At 31.5% G+C, this 27,176-nt stretch overlaps 1 protein-coding gene across 1 annotated transcript; it reads right to left on the bottom strand.

Annotated features, from left to right (window-relative positions):
* Window positions 1–11,771: 11,771 nt before the first annotated feature.
* Window positions 11,772–12,476, bottom strand: LOC149576217 (F-box/kelch-repeat protein At1g15670-like). The gene has a single exon (XM_089794062.1). The coding sequence runs from the start codon at window positions 12,474–12,476 to the stop codon at window positions 11,772–11,774; it is 705 nt and encodes a 234-aa protein (XP_089650188.1).
* Between the last annotated feature and the right edge of the window lie 14,700 nt (window positions 12,477–27,176).

The raw sequence follows: 27,176 nt of genomic DNA on the forward strand, positions 1-27,176 counted from the left end.
TTTTCATAATAGACTTTTTGATGGGTTTTTTAAAATGATTATTTTTTCATATTTGATAAATTTAATTTAATTGTAAAATTTTAAAATTATTAACATATTTCTCAACTAATATTCAAATTTTTAAATATTGTAAATTGTGAATCTATGTTTTAATCTTCAAGGTTTTTATTTTTTATTTTCAGTTTAAAAAAAATTTTATTTACATTATTTAATGTTCATTCTACATTTTTCTCCTAAATATCATCTCCTATCAACTATCGGCCACTTGTTGCATGTATAAAAGCATGTGATTGCAAAAATTATTTTCTACGAATAATATTCTTGGGTAAAAATAGCTTTTTCTACCACTTACAAGTTTATGAAATGTATTAAATTTTAGAATTAATTTAAAAATTATGACTTTAACCTTTTACAAATAATATTTTTTTTAGAATATATAGATAAACAAATTTCTAATTTTTAAAATAATAAATTGGTACAAATATATTATAAAATAATAATAAAAATATTATATTTAATTTAAAATTGTAAAAATATAAAAAATATAAATAAACAAAAGTAATTAAAATTAATGAGATATGCTTTCTGGATTTGATTATGTAGAGTTTTTTATCATCAATGTTTCGGATCATACTGATGATGGATGATGTAGTATGATCCGAAACGTTGATGATAAAAAACTCTACACAATCAAATCCAAAAAGCATATCTCATTCTCATGGATTGTGGAAATCTAATAGATCTTAATTAAAACTAAGTTTAAACTAAAGTAGAAAACATAAAAGATATTTTAAAATAATAATATCAAAAATTAATTTAAAATTAATTCTTAAATACAACTCCAACCATCAAAATTAAATATAATAGAGAAGATAGACTGGCTTTTATTTTGAATTTAGAATTACAATAATTTCCATAAACTAAAATTGATGCAACCAGTCCTAGAAATTGGTGGCTGTATTGGCCATTTTTCTACATTTTAACTGTATATGATAGGCTATTTTTTATAAAGACGGTACACATTGATGGGCTAAAAATTTTTGACAATTAAATTTCTTAATAAACTATCAAAATTTCTTATAGGGATAATATAGTACTTCTCTTGATAATATAGATATAACATTATATTAAAGTGTGTGTGTGTGTGTGTGTGTGTGTGTGTGTGTGTGTGTGTGTGTGTGTGTGTGTGTGTGTGTGTGTGTGTGTGTGTGTGTGTGTCTATATTAGTAGTAGTAATTTAGAATCTAAAATATATCAAATTTAGAAACTCAACTTACTAATAAATTATATTATGATGTAATTGTTAACATATTTTATATTATTCATTATATATTTGTATTTATATATATTTTTTCTATTAGATATAAGAGTTACAAAAAGGACACCACAAGAGAAAACAAGGAGGCCAAGCCTCACCATAGAGAATCAGAGACCATTTTACATCAAGTCAGAAAAACAATAGAAGAGAAGAGGAATAGTCTAGCCAAGAACATCATAGGGCATATCCACCCACGCTATCCAACCTAAGGGACCCTCCATCCAAACAATTCTTTTGTGCTCTTGAATTTGCATCAGCATGAATAATTTCTCTTTTCTGGCATGCCCTTTCTCTTTGGTCTCCCTGGTCAGCCTATTACAAGCATGCGCAAAAACTTGCAAGTCATCCAAAGTTTTATGCCATTGGTACCCATCATGCAGGAACCTTCTCAATTTCTCCCGCTCAATCAACATGGTAACTTGCACCTGCAAGTAGATTTTAAAATAAGTGAGTTTTTGAAAAAACTCAGTAAGACCCCTTTGCTTACGTTGGTACCTTTCCTCGCTCCTACATTTCCAAATCTACCAAAGATTGTTAGATGACAAAATGTTCCAAAATAAATTAGTATCTTTAGAAAAACCATCAATATGCCCAAAAATAATATCAAGAATAGTAACATCAATAGGATAGACAATGCCAAACATATTCCATAATTCTTTAGCAAAAATACAGTCAAGAAGGATATGCCTACCAGATTCAGGAACTCTACAAAAAATACAAGTATCAGAATTAGAAAAATCTCTCTTAATAGGTAGCCAATCCAACAAGGCTAACCATCTGAAGCATCTAATTTTAGGTTCAACAGAATTCTTCCATAAAATTTCAAAATAATTTTTCCAATCATCAGTATCAAAAGAAGAGTACCAAACAGTATTGACATGATCAATAATATCAATGTTACAAGCAAGAATTTTATAAATGTTCTTGGCCTTAAGAATGTTAGTGACAACACCATCAAGCCATTTACACTTCAAGTACCTGTGAGAATCAACATTGCAAATAACAAGAAGACGAAAGCAGCTTGCAGAATCATGTTATAAGTTCTTCTATGAGATTCCGGGATACCACGTTTATTCTTAAGCTCATTCCAAGGCAGAATATGATTTTGCTCATAAAGGTCCATGAATTGCTTAATACCTTTCTTAGCCCAAAGTTTGGTAGAACACCCTTGGGTAAGGGCCAAAGTTTTACCATTTAGGTGAAGATTCCACCAAATGGACCTTTCACCATGGAGTTGATCACTAGAGTGAAACTCCTTGTGAGTAATGAATTTCCTAACATGATCCCAAGCCCTCCAGATAGACCTGAAAACCATAGAGCCTTGGACCATAACAGGAAAGTTGCCAAGTAGGAGATCACAAAAGGGGAGGTTAGTCTAGGATTTAGCTTTCTTAGGAACACCCCTTGCAATGTTGTTTCTAACTAGCACTTTCCAAGGAGAATCACCCTCCATGGACTGAAAAATCCATTTGGTAGACAGGTCTATGCCCTGAGTTCTTAAATCCTTAAGCCCAAGCCCCTCAAGGGTTTTGTCAATGTTGCACCAAGCCCACTTAACAGAATGAATTTTGTTATTTCCTTTGCCATCAGACCAAAGAAAGTGTCTAATGGACTTATGAATTTCAGCAATCTGATAGTTATTAAATAACCAGGTGGAAGAGTAATAAATGGTGTAAGAGGACAACATTTTTTGGCAAACCTGAATTCTGCCTACCAGAGAAAGGGCCCTGTTATGCCATTTTCCAAGCTTCTTATCAATATTCTCTTTAAACCAAGGCCACATGTCTTTGAGGGTAGGCTCCACCAAAAAGGGGATCCCAAGATATCTAGTGATCTTATTGGGAACACCCCATTGAAAGCTGAATTGGGAAAGCCAATCCAAAGGTTTCTCCTCCCACCCTAAGTAAATACATTTAGCTTGGGAGATCTTAGCCCCAAATATAGTACAGAAGAGACTAAGTTTATCTAGAAAAGCATTAAAGTTACTTTTTGATAGCTCAAAGAATAGCGCAGTATCATCCACAAATTGACAACTGATGAGCTCTTCATTATTAGGTAGGTAAATACCTCTGACCTCAGGAGAAATGGAATTATCTCTGAGGATATAGAAGAGAGCCTCTAAGAAAATCACAAAAAGAGAAGGTGCCAGAGGGCACCCCTGTCTAATGGATCTACCAAGAGAAAAAGGAGCAGAGAGAACACCATTGACTTCAGCCTGAGTAGAGGCATCGTTAAGAAGCATATGCACAATTTTACAAAAGAAGGGATGGAATCCAAAGGCATCTAACATCATGAGAAGAAATCTCCACTCAACCCTGTCATATGCCTTCTCAAAGTCAAGAAGAAGCATGGCAAAGCTTTGATGTGAGCATTTAGACCAATCCATGGCTTCCCACCTAGTTATGAGATTCTCCAGAATGTACCTACCCTTGATGAAACTAGTTTGGGTGGAATTAATAAACTTAGGAAGAATATTGACCAACCTAAGAGCCATGATTTTAGCCATAATCTTATAAGAAACATTAAGAAGGGTAATTGGCCTCCAATTCTTAATGAAGGTCTTATCACCATCTTTATGGAGGAGCTTAATAATACCTTTATTAACATGCTAACCCAAGGAACCCTTAGTCAAAGCTTCAGAATAAAGGTCCTTGAGATCCTTACATATCCAACTGATATTGGATTTATAGAACTCAACTAGGAAACCATCAGGGCTCGGAGCTTTATCATGATTGAGAACCTTGATAGCTCCCTCAATCTCCTCAATAGAGATATCTTTAGCAATGATAGCAATATCTTCTGAGTCTAACTTTTTAGGAATGAGGAATTGTGCATTTATCTCTTATAGACTCAGCCTCAGAGGAGTCTTCAGAGGTAAAAAAAACCCTTATAATAGTTGGCAAAAGCCTAAATAGTAACCTCAGGATCAGTAATATCATGATTATCAATGTAAAGTCTATCAACAGACTCTTTAATATGCTTATGTTTAGGAAGGTTAAAGAAAAATTTAGATCCCCTATCCCCATATTGAAGCCAGTGGGCTCTAGATCTGATCTTGGCTCCTCGAATCCTAACCTACTGATGCTTCCTAAGAGCATCCTTAGCAACTATAACCTGGAGAGAAAATCCATATTAGAGGGATTATTTTAAATGTTGTTCTCAGCAATTTTTAGATCAGAAGATAATTGTTTTTCAACAAACCTGTAGTCCTTAGACTTTTTCTAACCAATGGTTTGTAGAAAAACCCTCCAGGTAGACAAGTTAGTGTTCCATCTATCTAGATGGGACATGTGCTAAAGATTAAGTTTATTAATACCTCTAATAATCTGCACAGCAGCAAGAACATCCTCATCCAAGAGGAGGCTGGTGTTTAAAATGAACTTATTGCTGGTAGACTTGTGCTGAAGGGGGCTACTGTTAAAATTGACTTTAGTCAAAATAGGGTGATGATCAGAAAGAGTAGTAGAAATGACACAGATAATATTCCCATCACTGTGAGGGGGGAAAGAGAAAGAAAACCTATTGGCATAGAAACAGTCAAGGTTGGAGTAAATCCTGGCATTGCCCTGCTGAAAATTACACTAGGTGTGCCATAACCCAGGATTGGAACTCCTATTCCCGACAATAGGATCAAAAAGATTCTTAGAATTTATAAGTTTATACCAAAAAAATTTCTCATTATCTTTCCAATGAAAAGGAGAGCCCCCCGACTTGTCATCCTGGGATTCAACCATGTTGAAATCACCTTTGAAAAGCCAAGGCATATTAGGGAGGCTTAAAAGCCATTTCCAAAGCTCGATTCTTTCCTTAGGGTCATTTGAAGCATAAATAGCACAAATTCCAAAGGGTTTATTATCATGCTGCAGAGTCACCCACACAGCTCTCTAACATGGAGGACATCCCTGATTGGTGATATAGTTACCCCACTTGTAGTTAATAAGCAAAGACACACCACCTCTACCTCTCTCATGGTTAGTATAAAACTTGATAGCATCCCTCCATATAAAGTTGAGATTGGAATCCAAAGTGAATTGCACAGCCTTGACTTCTTGCATCATAAAAAAATCAATAGAATGGAGAGAATCTAACAACCGCTTGATAAAAAACTTTCTATCAGGGGACTCTAAACCCCTCATATTCCAAGATAAATAATTCATTGAGAAACAGAGTGAGGGGTGAAACATGCAATTCCCTCTTGATTAGTTAGATCTGAGAATTTATTTGAGCACTCCCTTGTTTTAGGCACAAATGGTTTGTTCTTCAAACCAGGGGGGCTACCTCTACATCTGGTAGCAGAAGGGACCATATTAACATCGTCATCAATCTCTGCTATAGAATCCATCCATGGAAGGCCCAATATGAGCGTTAGTGGGCATAAGGGCAGCCAAGACGATCTCAAAATTATAATCATCCCTAATATCTTGGAAGACTTTTGGAGGGATTATCTGAGATGAATCCCTTGTGTGGGGTTTTTCCATCAAACCATCATACTGATTTATGTAGTTGGTACTGGTATTGGTCAAAATAGGAGCAGATAACAAGCTAGATTGTTGAGGAGTACTGATAGTAGGGTAGAAAGACTTTGGCATAGAGTTACCATTCCCTTTTTTTCACTTTTTCTTGTCTTGAATGATAGTGAAACCATCATCTGAATTGAAATTAATGGCCAAGTCATTAATAGGGGGCACCTGAAGACCTTCATTAGAAGGAGCTTGGGAGGAAAATGATGCAGGAGTCATTTCCCCAATAGCTTTCCTAGGATGAGTGATAATAGCAGAGTGAGGTTTAGACACAATTTTAATTGAGTCATTAGGGGTGTTGGTAGGAGGAGACGGTGGTGAAGAAGAAGGAGGGGGGGTGCGACTGAAGACATTCTCCTATGGTAGGTTGCAGGTGGCTGGGGGAATAACCACATTATTAGTAGAAGGGTTAGGTTTTTTCTTGATAATAGGACAATCCTTACGGAGGTGCCCTTCTCTTCGATAGAGAAAACATGCATACAAACCCCCCAGAATCTCTAAAGGGAAAATATAAGTTTCATTAAGGATATTAATGGAAATATCGGCAGGGATATCCTTACCAGGCAAGATAGAGATAAGAATCTGGGTGTCCATATGCGGGACAAGTCTCACAGTTTCGTCCATCCGGACAACTTTACCAATAGGTTCAAGCAATTGTGGCAAAAAATGCCACAGAAATGGGGGAATGTTTTTAACCAGTATCCACCCTGGCACTGAAAGTGCAAGAAATTCATCATGGATGGCCTCAGGTGACCAAGCAAGAGCCCTAAAAGAAGTGGAACCTACATTCCAGAATTGTTTTTTAAGTACCTCTTTTTTAGCATCATGATTCATAAAGAAAATCACATACAAGCCCTTCTGTAATTTCCTACAAAAAGAAATGTGTAACCTTAGTTTATTATTCAAATATTGATGAAACTAGTCATCCATAAAATTTCTTGGTGGAAATTTGTCAAGTTCAATAGCCAAAAAAAATATAGCTGTATCTCTCAATCTATTCTTTTCCTTAACAAATTCTTCTAGCATTTCTAGATTCGGAACAATAGCAAAGGGTGACAAGGGAACCGAAGGGAACTTACCAGTTTTAGATGCTTCATTGTTGACAGTGCTTGCAAATTCAAACTTGGCCTTATTGTTAATGGTAGAGAAATGAGCCACAACCTTAGAAAAAAATTTAGGACGAACATTACCATTCAGAGAGGAGGAGCCATTAATTGGCGATGAGTTTACCTTACCTGCAACATGCTTGGCATCCTTTACCTCAGCCATAAAACTTCGATGCATGGAGGAGGTTCGCTATCCTCCATCTGATGCGCTAGCAACATCAGAGGTCACCACCTTAGCTAGACCCGGTGCCGAAAAAATGAGAACAAGGGTAATTCACTAATTCACAATAAAAAAATTGGCTCTACTTTTTCGCTCCTTCCTTCAATCTCTATTTATATATTTTTACCTTAATTCATTGTAATTTGTAATTATTATTATTTTAGAATCTTTTAACAAAGCATGTGATTTTAGAAACTTCTTAATATTTATATTGATTTAACATTTTAAAATGATATATATAAGAAAATTGCCAAGCTTCTTTAATACTTTTAAGCTTTATGATTTTATATTTTTAATCTTATAAGTTAAATCTTTTGTTTTAAAATTTTCTTATATTAATTTGGAAATATCTATGATTTTTTAATATATGTCTGATTTGCACTTATTTTTAATTATTTTTTTTAGAATTTTTTTTTTTAAATGAAAAAAAATTAGAAACTTGCTGTAAATATGAGATATCTATATAAAACAGTCATATACCAAAAATATTATTTTTTGTCGAACAATTGTATATCTGATTTATGGTAGCTTCAATATTCTTATTCATAGATTGAATCACATAAGGTAAATTTGATGTAGTTTTAAAAAAAAACTTTTCTTTTTCATCAAGTCGAATCACACAATATAATTTTTGTGTAGTTTTTCAATATCTGTACACAATAATGTTCATACATAGTTACTAATTTTATATTTATTTTTGCAAGTACATAAAAAAATGTCTTCAAAGAGAAGGAAACAAGCCACTACTGGAGAAATTATAGGTGGCCTAGAAAAAAGATTCAGAATCTTCTAGTATTTCATTACTAAATCAGAATGAACAATCTCACAAAAAAAAACTTGAAAGAAACTTTCAAAGAATTTTTTGGGTCTTCTTCAGCAGAGGATTTAAATGAACAAGAAAATCAATTTGGGGAAGGGTATAGTTTTAATGATAAGATTGAAGATAGATCAACAATTTATAATCAAGGCAAGGAAAAAGTTCAAGTTAAAAGAAAATTTTGAATGGAATGGCTAGAAATCATTTTCTTAATGACGGTAACATAGTAATGAAATGTAATTATTGTGAGAAGTATAGGATGCTACGACCATGGGGTCTAGGGGATGGATGTAGTAATTTTCAATGTGATCCTTTGATTACTCATGAAAAATCATGGATACACAAAGATGCTCAAGCAAGATGAATTAATGCAATAGAAAATAAGATAAAGTCTATTCCTAATATGTTGCAAATTATAGTGAAAATTATTTAAATTTAAAAATAATTTATTAAATTGTTCATAAATAAAAAATTTGACAATCAATATTTTTTTTTGAAAACAAAATGAAAGGCACTAAAATGACCCAACCATCATAAAAAATTCATGTGATAGGCAAGGATGATCATCAAATTCCAGGCCTAGATGCAACATCAACCTAAAAACAATTTTTGGGTGAATCTCAAAATGAATCTGAAAAGAAAGGAGAAACGCAATATGCAAATTCACTACTGGTAGAGTTGGTCAGCATGTCTTTTTGTCTAGACAAACAATTTCTATGTGTGGGGAAAAACTACTAAAGAATATAGATGACTTTTTGTCAATGTAGAGGTAAGGCAATATAGTTTTCCCCTCTTCAAAATTTGTTTATCTATAACTCGGACTATACAATTTTCTGCTGAACGGGTTTATTTGTGATCATATTCTAAATTTGTATAATCTTTGAATGTATAGTTCCAGTAGTTTTTCCATTGCCTTCATCAATGGAAACATTGTCTTAAAATGTTGGAACAATAACTCAGGGTCCATTTCACTGCGAGAATAGGAATAGGGGAATAGGAATAGCTATTCTAGAATACTTATTCTAGAATAGAAAATGGGGCTATGTATTCATATTCTTTGTTTGGTTCAGCCAATATTTGATGGGGAATTCACGAACCCCAAAATTTATGTTTTCTAAAATAAATAAAAGTGGAATAGGAATATGTATTCCAATAACACCTATTTGGGTGGAATTGCAAAACCCCATTTTTGGGCCAAAATTGGAATATGTATTCCTATTTTACTTCGTATTCCAATTCTGCTTTTGTGCATTCAAACGAAGAATTCAAAATTTTAAGAATTTACATATGCTTATTCTGCTTGTATTCCTATTGCCAAACAAGCCCTTAGTACTTGTTTTCAGTTTTTAATATAGACAAGTATTTGAATTCAAGGTTACAAATAATTTCTATAGTTAGAGAACGTCATAAAAGTTAGAAATTTTTGTTCTAACTCAAAACAAAAGTGAACCTTGTTTTAAAAAGAAAATTTTCTATTCCGTGAAAATAGGTCTTATAACACATATTCATTTGAACCAATGAAATTCGAGAAATTACAATTTTAAAATTACAAAAATAAAGAATTATACTCATGAACTTTTGAGTCATCTAATAATAAAGCAATTTGATTGTTTGAACTACATTAGTTAATAGAATACAACTTAATACAATAGTATTTGCAACCAAGAAAATGAATGGATTATGGAACAGTTACTTCAAAATTCTATCAAAGAAATTTCTTTCAAAAAAGGAAGATGAATCAAAATCAATCTCCATATATAACTCTATTTCTTTCTATCATCTTCTAAAAAAATCAAAATCAAAAGGTACATACAAGAATAGCAAAATTAATTGATAATTGGTTTGAAGTTATGTTGTTGTTCATTATATTCTTCATTGAAATCTACTAAAATATATTTATATAAATCAATTAAATTTTAAAATTTTATTTTTTATAATCACTAAAATATTAATATATTTAAGATTTTATAATTTAATTTAACTATCATTTGGTGACTCTTGACATTTCACTCCCCTTCACCCTAGTTCAACAATGTTGCATATCTCCACAACAATTTAAGCTTGATGAAATCATAATTTTATAAACAATTTAAATTTATAATCATTCTACAATGATCCCCCATTTGCTAGAGCTTATTTTCAATTTTTAAATAATAGTAACATTCCAATTAATCTTTTCCCAAGATTAAAAGTTTGCATGGAGATACTCAAACCACTAAAATTTAAGTTAAAATTGCACTTAAGCAGTGACATATAGGGACATAAGATAAGTATACAATATATTTTCTTTTTAAAAATATTTTTCTCATATGTGGACTGCAAAATTGGATGAAAATCAAATAATTATAATTTCAAAGCATCCTTTAAAATTCAAACAACAATTTAATTAAAACAAAGAAAAATGAAATCCCAACAAGAATTTAAACAAAACCAAGAACAATGAATGGCAGAATTTGCAGGAAAAATACTTCAAAACTCTATCAAAGAAATTTCTTCCAAGAAAGAAAGGTGAACCAAAATCAATATCCATATAACTCTATTTCTATCTTCTTCTGAAAAAGAATATTAAAGAGTATAGACAAGAATTGCATATTGAAATGATTTGATTCAGAGATTGTGACAATCATACTCTTGTGTCCCACAAATCACTATATTGAAGCAATACATATATGTACTAGGATTCAGCACCCACATTCAAAGAGGATAACTTGGTGCATTAAATTTCAGGCAATAGCAAAGCCAAATTTAGTGTAGTTGAGGAAAAAGCACAGTATAACAATCAATTTGAAGGAAGAAAAAACAATTAAGCCAATCAAATAGTCATAGTGGCCATAGATTCAATCTTACTATGGGACATGTATTAGGGCATCTGAATAGAAAAACATCTCCCTATGTTGACATCCCCTGTTTCCACCGGAGGGTAATACATGTACAACACTTTCTCGTTTGAGTCTGATTCAATCCCACTCAAGAAAATCCCATCTTCCCCAAACACAGCTACATCAACACTATCAAGAGGCCGAGGAAGAGCATCAACTTTCTCCCACAAATTTTGTGCAGAGTCATATTCAGTCACAGCATCCCTCTGGAAGCAATACAGACGCCCAAATGCGGCCACAATGTAGGGCCCATTTGTCGTTGCACCAAAAGCCATGACTATTAGTGAACATGGAACACCACATAATTAACCACCTATGGGCAGGGGAGTGCGTCGCATCACCCAACAATCTCCCCCTCGATGCACATACCAAGTGCTTATGTGGGTCGGGAAGGCACCGGGGAGATTTGAACCCATGACCAGGCCAAAACTAGGCTCTGATACCAATTGTAGGGCCCATTTGTTGTTGCACCAAAAGCCATGACTGTTAGTGAACATGGAACACCACATACTTAACCACCTATGGGCAGGGGAGCACATTGCATCACCCAACAATCTCCCCCTCGAAGTGCATACGAGGTGCTTACGTGGGTCGGGAAGGCACCGGGGAGATTTGAACCGATGACCAGGCCAAAACTAGGCTCTAATACCAATTGTAGGGCCCATTTGCCGTTGCACCAAAAGCCATGACTGTTAGTGAACATGAAACACCACATAATTGCCGGAGAGCGCATCGCATCACCCAACAATCTCCCCCTCAACACGCATACCAAGTGCTTACATGGGTCGGGAAGGCATCGACGAGATTTGAACCCATGACCAGGCCAAAACTAGGCTCTGATACCAATTGTGGGGCCCATTTGCCATTGCACCAAAAGCCATGACTTTTAGTGAACATGGAACACCACATAATTAAACACCTGTAGGCAGGGGAGTGCGTTGCATCACCCAACACATAATGGGATGCTCACAATCTTCAACAAACCAGACGTTGGGCAAAGTGGACCAAACTCCTCTTTCTGGATCGAACCGCTGAAGCTCCTCATCAAACAAGCTGACAACATAGAGCATTCCTTGTATAAAAAGCGAGGAACAGAGCCACTCCGTTTGAAGCATGCTGGGAAGAAGCTTCCACTCATCTCTCTCCACATTGTAAACTGCGGCCTGGCTCGCACTCTTCCAATCACATTCTCTTCCTCTTGCGATATAAATCTCATCTCCCTCGGGAGATGCACAACACGCAAAGTCAAACATGATCTCTGTGGTGGGTGCATCTGCACCTTTGCTCCACTGGAAAGACACAAAATCAAAGACCAAAACAGTCATGTTTGATATTCTCTTCCTCTTCACCCTAGTAAAACCCACTCTGTAGCTCTCATATAATCTTAACCCTAGTAAAACTAGTTTATGCTTCACACAAACACACTTGGATAATGAGTAGAGTTTAAATTTGGCAGGGATGGGAGGCAGTCTTCCCCACAACTGGTTGACTGGGTCAAATGTAGTTATGCGAACATTCTCAATGAAACATATCAACTCTTTGGACCTCTCACGACTCCTCCTGTCTTCATAAAACTCTGAGTTTTCCAACATTCTCTTCCAACTCTTACGCTGCATCCTTCACTCTTCCATGAGATGCAAAAGACACTCTCATTAAGATTTCCCTTACCAACTCTTCTGGAATTACACTAAAACACTCCATCATTTGTATACACTACTGAAACGATTCTCAAATAATCTTGATCTTACCAGTGCTCACATGAATTCGAAACAAATATATTTCCCAGCATATGTTGTGTTGTCTATACCCAGCGGAAAGTGTCTTCATATATACTAATTTTTTCTATATTTACTCACTTTTTATAAAATAGTTCTAAATATAGAATACTTCTTATTTTTAATCGATCTCACTATTTTTAGAAATATCAGTTGCGTTGAAAATTTATATTATATTTTTTACAACTTTTATTATATTAAGATTGTTTTTATATTAAATATAATAAAGATCAATAATTTATAATTATGAAAAAAATAATAAATTGATAAAATATCTAGTGAAATACAATAAAAGAATCAAATCAAATTAATATATATATATGTATGCATGTATGTATGTATGTATGTGTATGTGTGTATATATTACAAATGCTAAAGTTAAAATTAGTTTTTAACCTAAACTTTGTTTGATTAAGTGAAAGAAATGTTTAGGAGATTAGACAAATTTAATAATATTTCATAAAATAATTTAAAATTAATTCTTAAATAGAACTTCAAACATCACAAAATAAATATAATAATAGTGGAGAAGATTTTTTCTACTTTGAATTTCAAAGATAATTTCCACAAACACAAATGTATGCAAACTTTACCTAAAATAACATTAAGTTAAAAGGAGTAGGAAGTGAAATGGGAAATGCAATATGTGAAATTTTCACTACTGGAAGAGTTCTTCAACATGAAATTTCAATGTGTGAGCAAAAGTTAAAAAACATGGATAACTTTTTCTCAAAACATATATATTTGGCATCAAATCCTTTGTAGCTAGTAGAGAGATGAAATTAAAAGTGGTGCATATATTTCTTTTGATGGAACTATACAAATTTGGGATTCCTCATGATGGCCAGACGTACAATGCTCTAATCAAAGTCATGGCATATCTATATAAATCGAATGAAGTTGCTAAAATCTATGATGAGATGACACAATGCGACTTAAAACCCATCATTCACACCTACAACATGTTTATGCACCTACATTGAAGGACATGAGGGCTCCTCATTTCAATTATGATAAATTCCTCGCTGATTTTTCACAAGAAGGTAGGCCTAATATCTTTGAGAAAATTACAAAATAAACGAGACAAATAGGGAAGTTGGATGTTAGAGATGTGTTTGTTAAGTTCTCTCATAAATTGTTAAGAAAAACTAAGAAAGCCAACATAGGACATGTCACTTCTGGTCTAATGGTGAGTTTGGGAAACCTAGATTCTAAATCTGGCAAGCATAGCTATGGGTCAATGTAGTTGTTTCAGTTGGGATATTGTGAATGGAGGCTTACTCCATGTCTCCAACAAGATCCAATTTTGCTTAGCCTTCTCCAACCAAAGGAGATGGGTTACAAGAAAATTTCCAGTTAGGTCAATGACATAGAACTTTCTACTAAAAATTTAATACACATATTATTGCAAACTCTTTCCCCTTCTTTCAGCATTAGGGGAGGACTCACAATTCTATGTGGAAATTTCATATCCATATTATCATGTTGTATTAGCATTTGTTTTTACTAAGATGTCAAAAAAATCTAAATAAAAAGTTAGATCAATAGTCATGCAAAAAGGGATGCGGCTATCCTCCCTACAAATTGCACCATTAACTAAATTTCAAAGAAATGAAAACACAACTTTTTTTTCAAAATTTTTAGCATCTGATCTGTATATTTTGTGATTGAAAACAACATAAGTTTTGAGAAAATTTGGTTGTGTTTTCGTGAATTTGAAAAAGAATCATGTTTGACTTTTTTTTTTTGTCTTTGGTGCATTTTGTCTAGACATTAGCTAGTGCCTACAAAGAGAATATTGGTATTTACATAGCTAATGTGGTATCACATTCCTAGTTGCTTTTATAACTAAGGGAACATTTCATTCAATTATGGCTAGTCATCATTTTACTAGCAACTTTAAAGTCATGTAATAATTGGTGCAATGTTTTGAAAAAAATGGATATTAAGTCAAAAATTGTAGATATTAAATCAATAAGCGTGTGTATCAAATTAAGAACTTCCATTATTGCCATAAGAACAGATACACACGTGGAAGCACAAACCTGTGTCACCTTTGGTGATATAGATAGGTATTTCAGCTGGAACAGTTTCGACTGAAATGGTTCCAACCATACATATGTGGCAGATTTCCACGTTGACGTGACGTGTACTGTTTTGGTTAGAAGTGTTCCGGCTGAAATGGTTATGGCTGAAATACCCTAGTTTTATAAAAGTGCCAAAAAAACCTTTTGCAGCTATCATTTTCATTGTCATGGCTCCTAAGTTCTTGGAGAGTGATCTAGGTGTTTTGGCTATAATAGGTTAGTGGGTTTTTTTTTTCCACTTTCTTAAATTTTTAATGTGTTTTTTTATTAGTAAATGTTAATGGTACTTAAATTAATTATTTTTTACCTATTTTATGAGTGAAATATTTAGAATTGTTAATTTTTTAATATATTTAATTTTTTTAATTAATTAGCTTGTTAGAAATTAAATTGTTTTAAATTATTTTAGAATGGTACTTAAATTAATTTGTTAGTAAATTATTTAAAACATAAGTAAGAATGTAGTCAAACATTAGGTAAAAACATAGAAAAATATCAATTAAAAGTGTAGAAAAACATTAGGTAAAATTTTTTAAAATATTAGTTAAAAAATATAGAAAAGCATTAGGTAAAAATGTAGAAAAAAATTAGTTAAAAATGTAGAAAAACTTTAGGGCACATTGTCCAGTTTTTAACATAACCTGATGGATCTAGGTGAAACAGTAATCTCTTATGTTAAAATTAATTTTGACATTAAATACACCTTCTAACATAACCTTATATCAACTACAATCATAACCTATACCACATTCTAACCATAACATAGGCACTTAACTAATCAAATGAACCACACTTAGATATTCATGATGTTCATTTTAACAACTAGTTTGATCTTATAGTGTAAGATTAATATAATTAATCAGGCACCATATTAGTAGAACAATAAATATTTTGAGGTAAAATTGACTCAATTAAAAAGAATCTATTTTTATTTACAATTTAAATCATAGTAACAATATCCCAAAAACTTTTACTAATATGAGTTAGAGAACAAGGAAGACAAGTGTGGAAGGAATACAATGATGCCTTTGAATAAAGTCATTTACCTATATATTTATGCTTAATAGTATTATGCTTAAATAATAAAGCATATAACAAGATAGACACATGCACACATGCGCGCATGCGCACACACACACACACATGCCCTAAACATAATAGGTTGATAAAGATAAAACTATGGAGAATCAACCAACTTCAAGAACACAAATCAATGAAGAATACAAAATAAGGTAAGATATGTGCCCAATAGACAATGTAATAATCTATAAGGTGAGATCGTAATGTAATATTCAAAAGGGGATATTAAAAAAATGATCTTTTAAATGTTACCTAACTATAAGGACATTGAAATAATAGTGATTAGTGTATGGAGTAACGTTGCTCAAACAAATCACTCAAAAGAACTCTAAGGATTCCTTTCTAATAAACCACTTACATAAGTCATAATAGAGGTCTTGAGGATTCAATTTAGTGTAGTCTACATGACATATCACTTACAAAGTGTTTAAGGACTTAATATTCTAATCTACTCATGCAATTTAGTCATAGATCTAATTATAAAGTTAAATAGAGTTGAAGCTACCTACACAAGTTTCTTATGGTGTTCTTGTGTGGTCATTTGGATTTGCTACTTTTTAAACCCATTGTCCCATTATGTTTGCACTAATTAAGAAATTTTTGAACTTATTGCTATGAGCCATTTATTAGGTAATAATGATTCTTACATTACCAAATGACACATAAGGACCTCTTATGATATATTTATAGGTATTTTTATCCTTATATATTTGAAGGGGACCTAGGGAGTCCTACTAGGTCATTATGTCTATTATAAGTTCTAATAGGTATTGATATGTTTACTAGCACATAATAAGTATTGTTAGATAATAATGAGTCTTACATTACCAAACAACACATTAAGATCACTTATAATATATTTTTAGGTATGTTATCCATACATATGTGTCTTAAGGGGACATAGGAGTCCTAATAGGTCATAATAATTTTTGTAGGTTCTAATAAGTCTTAATATGTATTATTAGGATATAATAGGTCTTATTAGGTAATATTGATTCTTACATTACCAAATGACACATAAGGACCTCTTATGATACATTTCTAGGTATTTTTATCTATATATATGTTAAGGAGACCTAGGGAGTCCTACCAGGTCATTATGTCTGTTATAGGTTCTAATAGGTATTGATATGTTTACTAGCACATAATAGGTATTGTTAGGTAATAATGAGTGTTACATTACCAAAAAACACATTAAGATCACTTACAATACATTTTTAGTTATGTTATCCATACATGTGTGTCTTAAGGGGACATAGGAGTCCTAATAGGTCATAATATATTTTGTAGGTTCTAATAAGTCTTAATATGTATTATTAGAATATAATAGATCTTATTAGGTAATAATTATTCTTACATTACCAAATGACACATAAGGACCTCTTATGATACATTTCTAGGTATTTTTATTTATATATATGTTAAGGGGACCTAGGGAGTCCTACTAGGTCATTATGTCTATTATAGGTTCTAATAGGTATTGATATGTTTACTAGCACATAATAGGTATTGTTAGGTAATAATGAGTCTTACATTACCAAACAACACATTAAGATCACTTATGATACATTTTTAAGTACATTATCCATACATGTGTCTCTTAAGGGGACATAGGAGTCCTAATAGGTCATAATATTTTTTGTAGGTTCTAATAAGTCTTAATATGTATTATTAGGATATAATAGGTCTTATTAGGTAATATTGATTCTTAAATTACCAAATGACAAATAAGGACCTCTTATGATACATTTCTAGGTATTTTTATCCATGTATATGTTAAGGGGACCTATGGAGTCCTACTAGGTCATTATGTTTGTTATAGATTCTAATAGGTATTGATATGTTTACTAGCTATTTATTTATTTATTTTTAATTCCATCACCCTGACCACTTACTTACTATCAACCTTAATAATACTATATCCCATTTACTTTATTAACATTCTTAACTCTAATTCAAACTACTAAATTAAGTCATGAGTTCTAAATTCTAAACTAACATTTTCTAACTAAACTCATTTACTTATCTAGTAACAAATATAGCTTTGATTAAGTAATAACTACAATACTAACTAACACACTCCCTAATAACTTATACTTAATCCATGTATTATTGGCTTACTTAGATCATTTCATCATGTAGTTTATTTGTTTAAGTTTAGTAATTTTTCTATCTCTATGTCCTAACTCTCATCTACACTCCCCATAATCATCAAAGCATTTACATCAAAATATAGAATTTAGTCAAGAATTTTATTTTTTTATTACATATACATGTGTACACTTAGTTATAATTTAATCAAAAAATTTATTTATTTTTTATTGCATATACATGTACATGTACAAATATTTATTTTTCACATTTGCATGAGCACGTTACAATGTACATTAGATATGGTATCTAAGATAATTTGTTTAAAAATACATACATGTTACATGATTGAATAACACCATACATTTAATGTTATATATTTATATGTACGTGTGTTTCAAATTAAATTTAACTTTTAATTATTTTAATTTATACACTTGTATGTTTATATTTGTATATATATGCGTGTGCAGATCTCTGGATATTTACCACTCTTGTAGCTTCACATTTATATCCTCATATTTATATACATATATACATTATGGCATCTAGTTCTGGGGATCGTGGTCCTACATCCTCAGGGGGATGCTAGTGTCCGTGGAGGGGGTCAAAGTGTTAAGTCAGGTACAACATGCAGATCGACCTCCTCTACTTAGGATAGACAACAGTTATTCAAAGATATAGTTGTGATATTATCTCGTGCTATACAGATTTTGGACACCTTGCTTTCCTCTTCTACCACCCTCCCTAATAGGGAGAAGATCATAGTGATGCGAGAGGAGTTGTTTCATATGATTCAGACCATTGAATCATACAACCCTTTTGATGATATGAGCATTGAGACATTTTATTCTTCTCTATCTCATAGTGTCACTGGCACTATAAAGTATATATAGATTGACACTAAGGTTTCCACTGGCATGGTGAAAACCATGTTTCCATCTTATACAGATCATTGTAGAGTTAGAAGCTACTCTGCAACAAAGTGTATCGATCAACTCGTCGCACCATTCATGTATCCTCATTGGTTGGCCACTCATCATAGATGGCCACAGAAGGATGAGTTCCCTCTATATTTCTACAAACAATTGTTTGCAAAATTTCATTTACACTACGATGTTGACTATATAGATTATCTAGGGCATGTTGGGCAGGGTCAGGGGAGACTTTTAGACAGATAGGTGAAAGCACAGATCTATGTCACCATTTATGATACCAAAACCTGTTTTGGTCAAATCTCATTTCTCTATCAAAACTCAATTTTTTTCAAAAACTAAAAATACCCTTTTGTAGATCTCAGATTCAATATCATCATTATATAAATTTTTTATTTTTTTGATTAGTTATAATATGTTATAATCTCAAAATATTATAAGTCAATATTTCAACATTTCAGAAGATCCTCCCTCAAAAAAGAAAAAAAATAGTAAATCATATCGATGAAATTAAAAATATATATTTATCTCTAGAAGAGAGAATCTGCTTCATGAATATGTAATTTTTTCTCAAGAAGGTATAGATTTGATAGCGGAGTTTTGATGGGAGGAAAAAACTATTAGATTTTGATAAGGTCGAACTTGAGTACTTATAACAAAGAAAATATACATCAAAAATAATTATTTCTTTTTTTGTTCACTAGCTATGCATGTCATCTATAAGATATTTTCAAATCAGAACAAAAAAAGATGATTTGCATATACTTGTTTGACAGGAACTACACCCAATATTCTTTAAAATTAAAAAAGGGAGTTCAAAATAAAATAAAATAAATAAATTCTTACTCAAAAAATTTATAAAAATTATAGGCATAAAATTCATCCAATTCTACACATTTCATTAGTTTACATCATCTTCATATTTTAAAAACAAATACCATTTTTTTTGTTATTAATGTTGAACTGTCACATTCTGATATCACGATTCTTTATAAAAGGTGACATAGGTTTGTACATTTACCCAGATTTAGACCCACAGACACTTCTGTGCTCATTAAAAAATGGGCAATGGTGAGTCCAAACCTTTTGGTTATGATGAGAGGTCCATAGATGGCTATTATAGGTTAGAGTGTTCCTGATGACACAATCAAGACACAGATTTATTCGAGCATTGCCACTGCCACCACATAGTTACATGAGATTTCTTCTAATTGGTGTGGTAGATATATGCTATGGTCTCGAGGTACCGCTCCCACAGTTCCATCATCTAGCACACCTATTGATGATGATTATGGAGTAGCAGACATACCTTCTCCACTAGAGGTTTTTGCAGTCTTAGAGGTTGATGCATTGTGGCATTTGGGATTATATTTAGCATCTAATATTTTAGATGCATATCGAGAATTATCTACAGTCACAGGGATTCTACTTTGTGACATGAGCTCTTAGATTAGTCATATTTTGTCATGTACAATAGTCCCAGAGGATTCACAGAGGCAGGAGGACATTCCTACACCTTCTACTGCTCCTACTACTACACAGGCCCAAGCTATAGCACCAGCCCCAACTACTCAGGACCCTATAGAATCCCCCTACTCAAGATGCCACTACTAGACAACCTAGTCTATTTACCTCCATGCTTTCAAATCAAGGCCGCACTATTGACTTGGACAATGATAGTGTTTTTTCATTGCATGATTCAGATATCAGTCAGATCGATAGAGCATTACATGATGCTACAACAAATATTTCTATATGTTTAAATTTATTTTAACTATGGTAAATAATATGTCTATATGTTTAAATTTGTGTGTGTGTGTGTGTGTGTGTGTTTGAGTGATAGTATGTTACATTTTGCTGATCTACAAACAACGACAGATCCTACATGTTGTGAGTCCCAGGTATGTTACAATTTAAATATATATATTTGATTTATATACATGTATCTTGATATAATTTGTCTTTACATAATTAAATGGTCCACTATCATTTGACACAGGGTTCAGACACAACTGATAAACCCTTTTGGGGACAACGAGGATCAGGAGGGGGATGTAGCTGATTATCATCATGGCCTTTTATTTTATTACACACATGTTATGTCTGGGTACATGTTTATATGGACACTTTGATTTTTTAAATATTATTTCTAGATACATACATTTTATATGGACACTTTGATGTTTTATATGTTATTTTTAGATACATGTTTATATGGACACTTTGATGTTTTATATGTTATTTTTAGATACATGTTTAGATGGACACTTTGATGTTTTATATGTTATTTCTAGATACATGTTTATATGGAGATTTTGATGTTTTATATATGTTATTTCGAGACATTTGATACATGATTTATTTTTATACATTTGATATGGGTAGATTATTCTCTAGATATATGTACATGTATGTATTGATCTTTTAATATACACATGTATCTTATTGCTCTTTTAATGTCTTAATCTTTTATGTTTATGTACGTGTTATTCGTGTTTTTGTATATGTTATTCAACTTAATGCTTTATATTCATGTTTTCAATAATCAAGTTTACATGTTACATAGTTATTCATCTTAATGCCTTAATCTAAGTGTAATTAACTATATTTAATGACATGTCTTAAGGGGAGACCCTAAATTATACATAAGAATGTAGATTAATGTATATTTTATTTCATAGATGTATGTAAATATGTTCATGTTAAACGTAGACATGTATGTTTTCAATAATCATGTTTAAATGTATATGTTATTTTTTTTAATGCCTTAAAATCTAAGTATATAATTAACTATATTTAATGACATGTCTTAAGGGGAGATCCTAAAATTAATATGTTATAAGAATGTCTAGATTAATGCATAGGTAAGAATATAACATATACATGTACATAAGAACATATAAAGACTATCACCTAAAGAATGCATGTTACAACATTTAATTAATAAAAGTTAATACATGTATATGTTTTCAATATTCATGTTTATGTATATGTTACTATTTTTAATGCCTTAATTTAAGTTTAATTAACTATATTTAATGACATGCCTTAATCTAAGTATAATTAACTATATTTAATGACATGTCTTAATTAACTATAATTAACAACATTTAGTTAATAAAATATAACATGTAATATGTAACATAGAATATAACATATACATGTAAGAGCATATAAAGAGTATGACCTAAAGAATGCATGTTAAAATATTTAATTAATAAAAGTTAATATATAAAAACATAAAGAATGTATCATATAAGAACATATAAAGATTATATGTACATAAATACATAACAACATTAACAATCATATGTAAGAAAACATAAAAAATGTACATATAAATACATACAAATACTAAAGGGGTTGTCTTAAGGAGAGGTTAGGTAAAAGGTGGTACTAAGGGGATGTTCTAATAGGTGGTCTTAAGGGCAAGTCCTAAGAGATTGTCTTAAGGGGAGATCCTAAGAGGTGGTTTTAAATGAGATATCCATGTCAAATTTAAATAAAAATAACAAAACATGTCTAATTTTGCATATCCAAGATAAATGATCCAATGTATACAAATTTGTAAAACAAATATCCTATCGACATTAAATAGAAAGTATAAGATCTATATAGACATAGCTAAACTAGAGCTCCACGATAAGTACATCGGTAAACTAGAACTCCACAAACAATGTATTGTTAGGATCCTCTCTATTTTTTATTATCTCTAGAAGTTTCTCATGTTCTTCAATAGGCAATTTCCACTTTTGATTTCCACGACATCCTCTTCTTTGTATTGCTTCAAATTGTAATTTGGTTGCTATAAAATCATTATTGTAATGTAAAACCTTTCCTCTAGGCTTGTATTCAATAAATTCAATACCACTACCAGTTCCCCTTGTTTGTTGATAATATGTTCCTTCAATAACTACTGATCCAATTGGATATGACTATTCATCAACATCTATAGTTCCTTATAGCAAATTGTGTTTTGCTTTTGTGCATCTTAAAAGATAATAGTCCACATTTTCCACATTATCTGGTAAGGCTTGAAGTGAAAAAAATCTCCTACATGTATATAAAAATATAGATAAATATAAATTAATTTTAAAATGAATATACATGTATATTAATTTTTATATATGTATATATGCACACAAACCTGCCATAACTAAATCAAAAATGTACTCATAATCAGCTAAATATACAGGATTATGAATGTCAATGCTAATGTCAATATCTTCAAAAGGATGCTTTCTAACTGTCTCCTTCAAATCCCAATGTGAAACATATCCATTCACAATATTTTCACATGCACTCACTAGATTGTCCTTAATGCAGTAATCACAAAAGCATGTTTTCTCTCTTACTTTAATTACTGGAGGTTTTTGGTTTCCTGTAGTCACCACTTGATGTAAACTTCTAATACTAGGAATTGTTTGACAATTTTAAGGATTAGATCAATTTATATCTGTTACAAATACAAAAAATAATTTTCATATTTCAAAATTAATATTTAGTTAAAAACTCAACTTGATTTGAAAAATACATTAAAAATAAATATAACTTAGTTCACCTTTCACCTCCCAAAATTAATGCTTATTGTATTCAATATCTCAAGTAGCAAAATGAACTTTGCACCATTCGACAATTTGATTTGCACTCTTTGTCCTATTCCCTGTATGTACATACAATATGGATATATAAAAAATTTAAAATATATGTTACTAGTACTAAACATGCACATAAAAAATGTATATATTTACCTAAAAGTTCATGTTGTCGAAGCACACGTTTAATACATGCTCCTACTCCATCATGCTCCCCTTTTTCATGTCCACTTTCAAAGAAATTCCATAAAAACCTAACATTGGTTCTAGCATGTTGCATTGCTAACCAATTAAATGCTTTTGCAGATTTGAATTGTCCTATGAACATGAAACATTATAGGTATCTACAACTATCTACGTACATATATCAAATTAAATAGAAATGTCCAAATAAATATAAGTTAAAATAAAGTTAAATAAATGTGTAAGTTCATGTATACTAACTTGCACATCCATTAGACCAAATTTAGTGCTCTAAAACATTTATTCCACAATTTCTAAGATCTTCAGAGAACATTGCAAAACAATGAGCCACATAACTCCTATCATGAACTCTATCATCACTAATATAGAAATGAACCTCTTTGATGATGATGCATTCATTTTCATCCAACCTTTCTATCTGATCCACCTCAAATTGTGCATGTTTATAGGTCACTTGCACAAATATTGCAACTTGTTTAGAATGATAATATTGCCCTTGAAGCTTTGTTTGAGCTGCAATTGTATAATTCTTAGAAAAATCTACAACTAAAATAATACAACCGGGTGGAAAAAAAATTTGGAATCACAAAACTATTTAGCTTGCCATTGTACACCATGACAATGTTGGATATGTGGATATATCAATTGACGGAACTTGGTCATGAACTCATCATAATGAAATTCAGTCTCCTTCAATATATTTTTTTTTGGATTCGTCTCCTATCATATTTTGGTATGTATCATATTCATATCTCATCCATGAAATTGGTGTGGATTCATTAATATTCTCAACTTGCATAATTTCAAAAAAATTGCATAAATCTCCATAATCTTCACACTGATTTTTGATGCATTGCACTTTGAATTCATCTGAATCTTCTAATTTATCACATAATATGGACCTCACAAATTGTGTTGTACTACTAGGGATGACCAAATTAGGATCAAATACTACCATAACTTTTTAAAATGATTGTAAGTGTAGACCAATTTCAACATGATTTTGACAACAACAAGTTTCACGCATCTTATTTATCCATACAAAGGAAGGAAGCAAACTCTCAAACATTCTCTAACATATTTTGACATTTGAAAATTCTTGTTTGAATGTTTGAAATAATTCACTTTGAGTTATATCTATGAAATGTTTTGGATGTTCAATTTTGGCCCCTATCTCTTGATCTTTAATTTTTATAGTATCACACTTGTTGGAAGAAACATGAGAATGTGTGGTCCAAAATTTAATAACTTGTCTTTTTACATCTTCAAAAATTCTATCTTTTCAAAGAACTCTACAAATATTCACCCAGTTATTCTCAATGTTATCAACTAGCATATTTTTCCTCTTGATGTATCTCTAGATAGTTCTTCTAGCTATATGGAGTACATTAGAAATTTTATGTACATATTTTCTATGTGTCAATTTTCTACTAGATATAGTAGTCATCAATGCTTTACGTGCATTACTCAAATCACCTCCTTAAGTTGTGTTGTCAATTTTGTTATAAAATTTTTGCAAGTTTTCAACTATTGTTTTATTAATATTATGCACATGGCTTTTCCTATTATCAACACCCAACAACTCCAAAACAAGTCTCATATCTTTTCTCCTAAATAACTTGACAAATAATTTTGCTTGTCCAAATATACTTTTATCCTTGAAATATTCATCCCACATGTTCTGACGATGCTTTCTGATAGTGTTATCATTTATCATATCTTTAGATGAAATTTGGTGAAAAAGTAGTTCCTCATCCAAATCCATCAAATTTTTTATGCCTTCTAATTTGTCTCTATCAGTAGAACTGCCAATTTCTTCCTCTTCATTACTTTCATTTTTTTCATGAATCTCATCTTGTTCAGGAATTTTAGTAGGTTGGTTTTGATTATGTTTTGTTTGACCTTTCATTTTGTCATCTCTTATTATATCATATTTCCTTGATCTTTTTCATTTACTGCACATTGAATACTTTAATCTATAGAAACAAAAATAAATAAATTTAGATTTCACTAAATATCAACAAATGCTTCAATATAGAATACATAAAAATAAAAATAAGTAGACGGGAAAAAAGACCTTAAAAATATTCAATCCTTTGCAATCCTGATTAAATCTACAGAATAGTTACTGAAAATTGCTTCAAAATTAGTTGTCTTTCAAAAATCCTCTTCCAATTTTCACTATATATATATATATATATATATATATATATATATATATATATATATATATATATATATATATATATATTAAAGAAAAATAAACTTTATTTTATATCAAATAATGACATTAACCACTTGTGGCTTGATCGACCGATAGGGGTTTTGGCTAGAACCGGTACTGCTGAAATAATTATGGCCAAAATGGTTCCAGTTGTAACTGTCTGTGTGTTATCCTAGGTGGCAGCCACACAAGAAAAAATAATAACTTCTTTAAACACCTCACTTTGAAGGTCAATATAACCTACTAAATTGAAGTTCTTTTTTAAAACTAAAAAATATACTTTTGTAGGTCTCGGAGTCGCAATTATGATCACATCATTTTTTTTAAAATTTTGATTATGGATAATATGTTATAATTTGAAAATATTACAAGTATATATTTTAAGATTCAGGAAGATGTCTATTCAAAAATAAGAAAAAAATAGTAAATCATGTTCAAAAATTATTATTTTTAATGCTACACTAGAGGAGAGAGTCTTCTTCAAGAATATGTAATTTGTTTTAAAAAAAATGTAGTTTTGATGGAAAATGTTTGATGGGAGAAAAAAATTGTCAATTTCTAATAACTTTGACTTTGACCAGTTATAACTTGAAAAATATTAGCTGAATTTCAATATTTAGTTTGGATTCCCTTTTCTTTCCTCAAGCTCCTTTTCATCTCAATAATGGTCCTATTCTTCCTCTTAGCTACTCCATTTTGCTATGGTGTAAAATTGGTTGTAAGCTCCTTCTTGATATCATTTCTTCCTACAAAAACTTACAAAAGAATTGGAGCTATACTCCCCCACCCCTCTATCTGACTTTAGGACTTTTACATAATGTCCATATTCCTTTACAACCTAGGCCTTAAATTCAACAAATTTATCAAATGCTTTAGATTTTCTTTTAATAAAATATTGCCCATGTCCTATGGCTAAAACTATCTATGAATGTCATAAAATGCCATACCTCAAGTGGTTGTTGTAACCGTTGTCCATAATCGTTGTCCAAATACCATACCTCAAGGCTTCCTTCTTCACCAATGTTGCACACGATGAAGGTTGTGGGATTGTTTGCTTCACCCACATTCACATCAACCACATTTGCATTCTGCCTCGACTAATCACCTTGCTTTTTTCAGCATTCACTTGTATTATGCCAAAATTTATGGCAATAATAATATTCTAAATTACTCTTGTTAGAGTTTTAGTTCTTCTTACCTCCTCTAGAGTTATTTTGAGAGTTGCTTACTCACTCTTGATTGTCTTCCCACCCTAAGCTTTCTCCTCCACAATTTCTTTCTCCAAAATTTTTGCAACCTTTGCCTCTAGAGCTTCTACCAGAGCC

Source organism: Cupressus sempervirens, chromosome 1 (genome assembly GCF_028749045.1).
Source record: "Cupressus sempervirens isolate cs-2001-9-10 chromosome 1, ASM2874904v1, whole genome shotgun sequence".
NCBI lineage: Eukaryota > Viridiplantae > Streptophyta > Pinopsida > Cupressales > Cupressaceae > Cupressus > Cupressus sempervirens.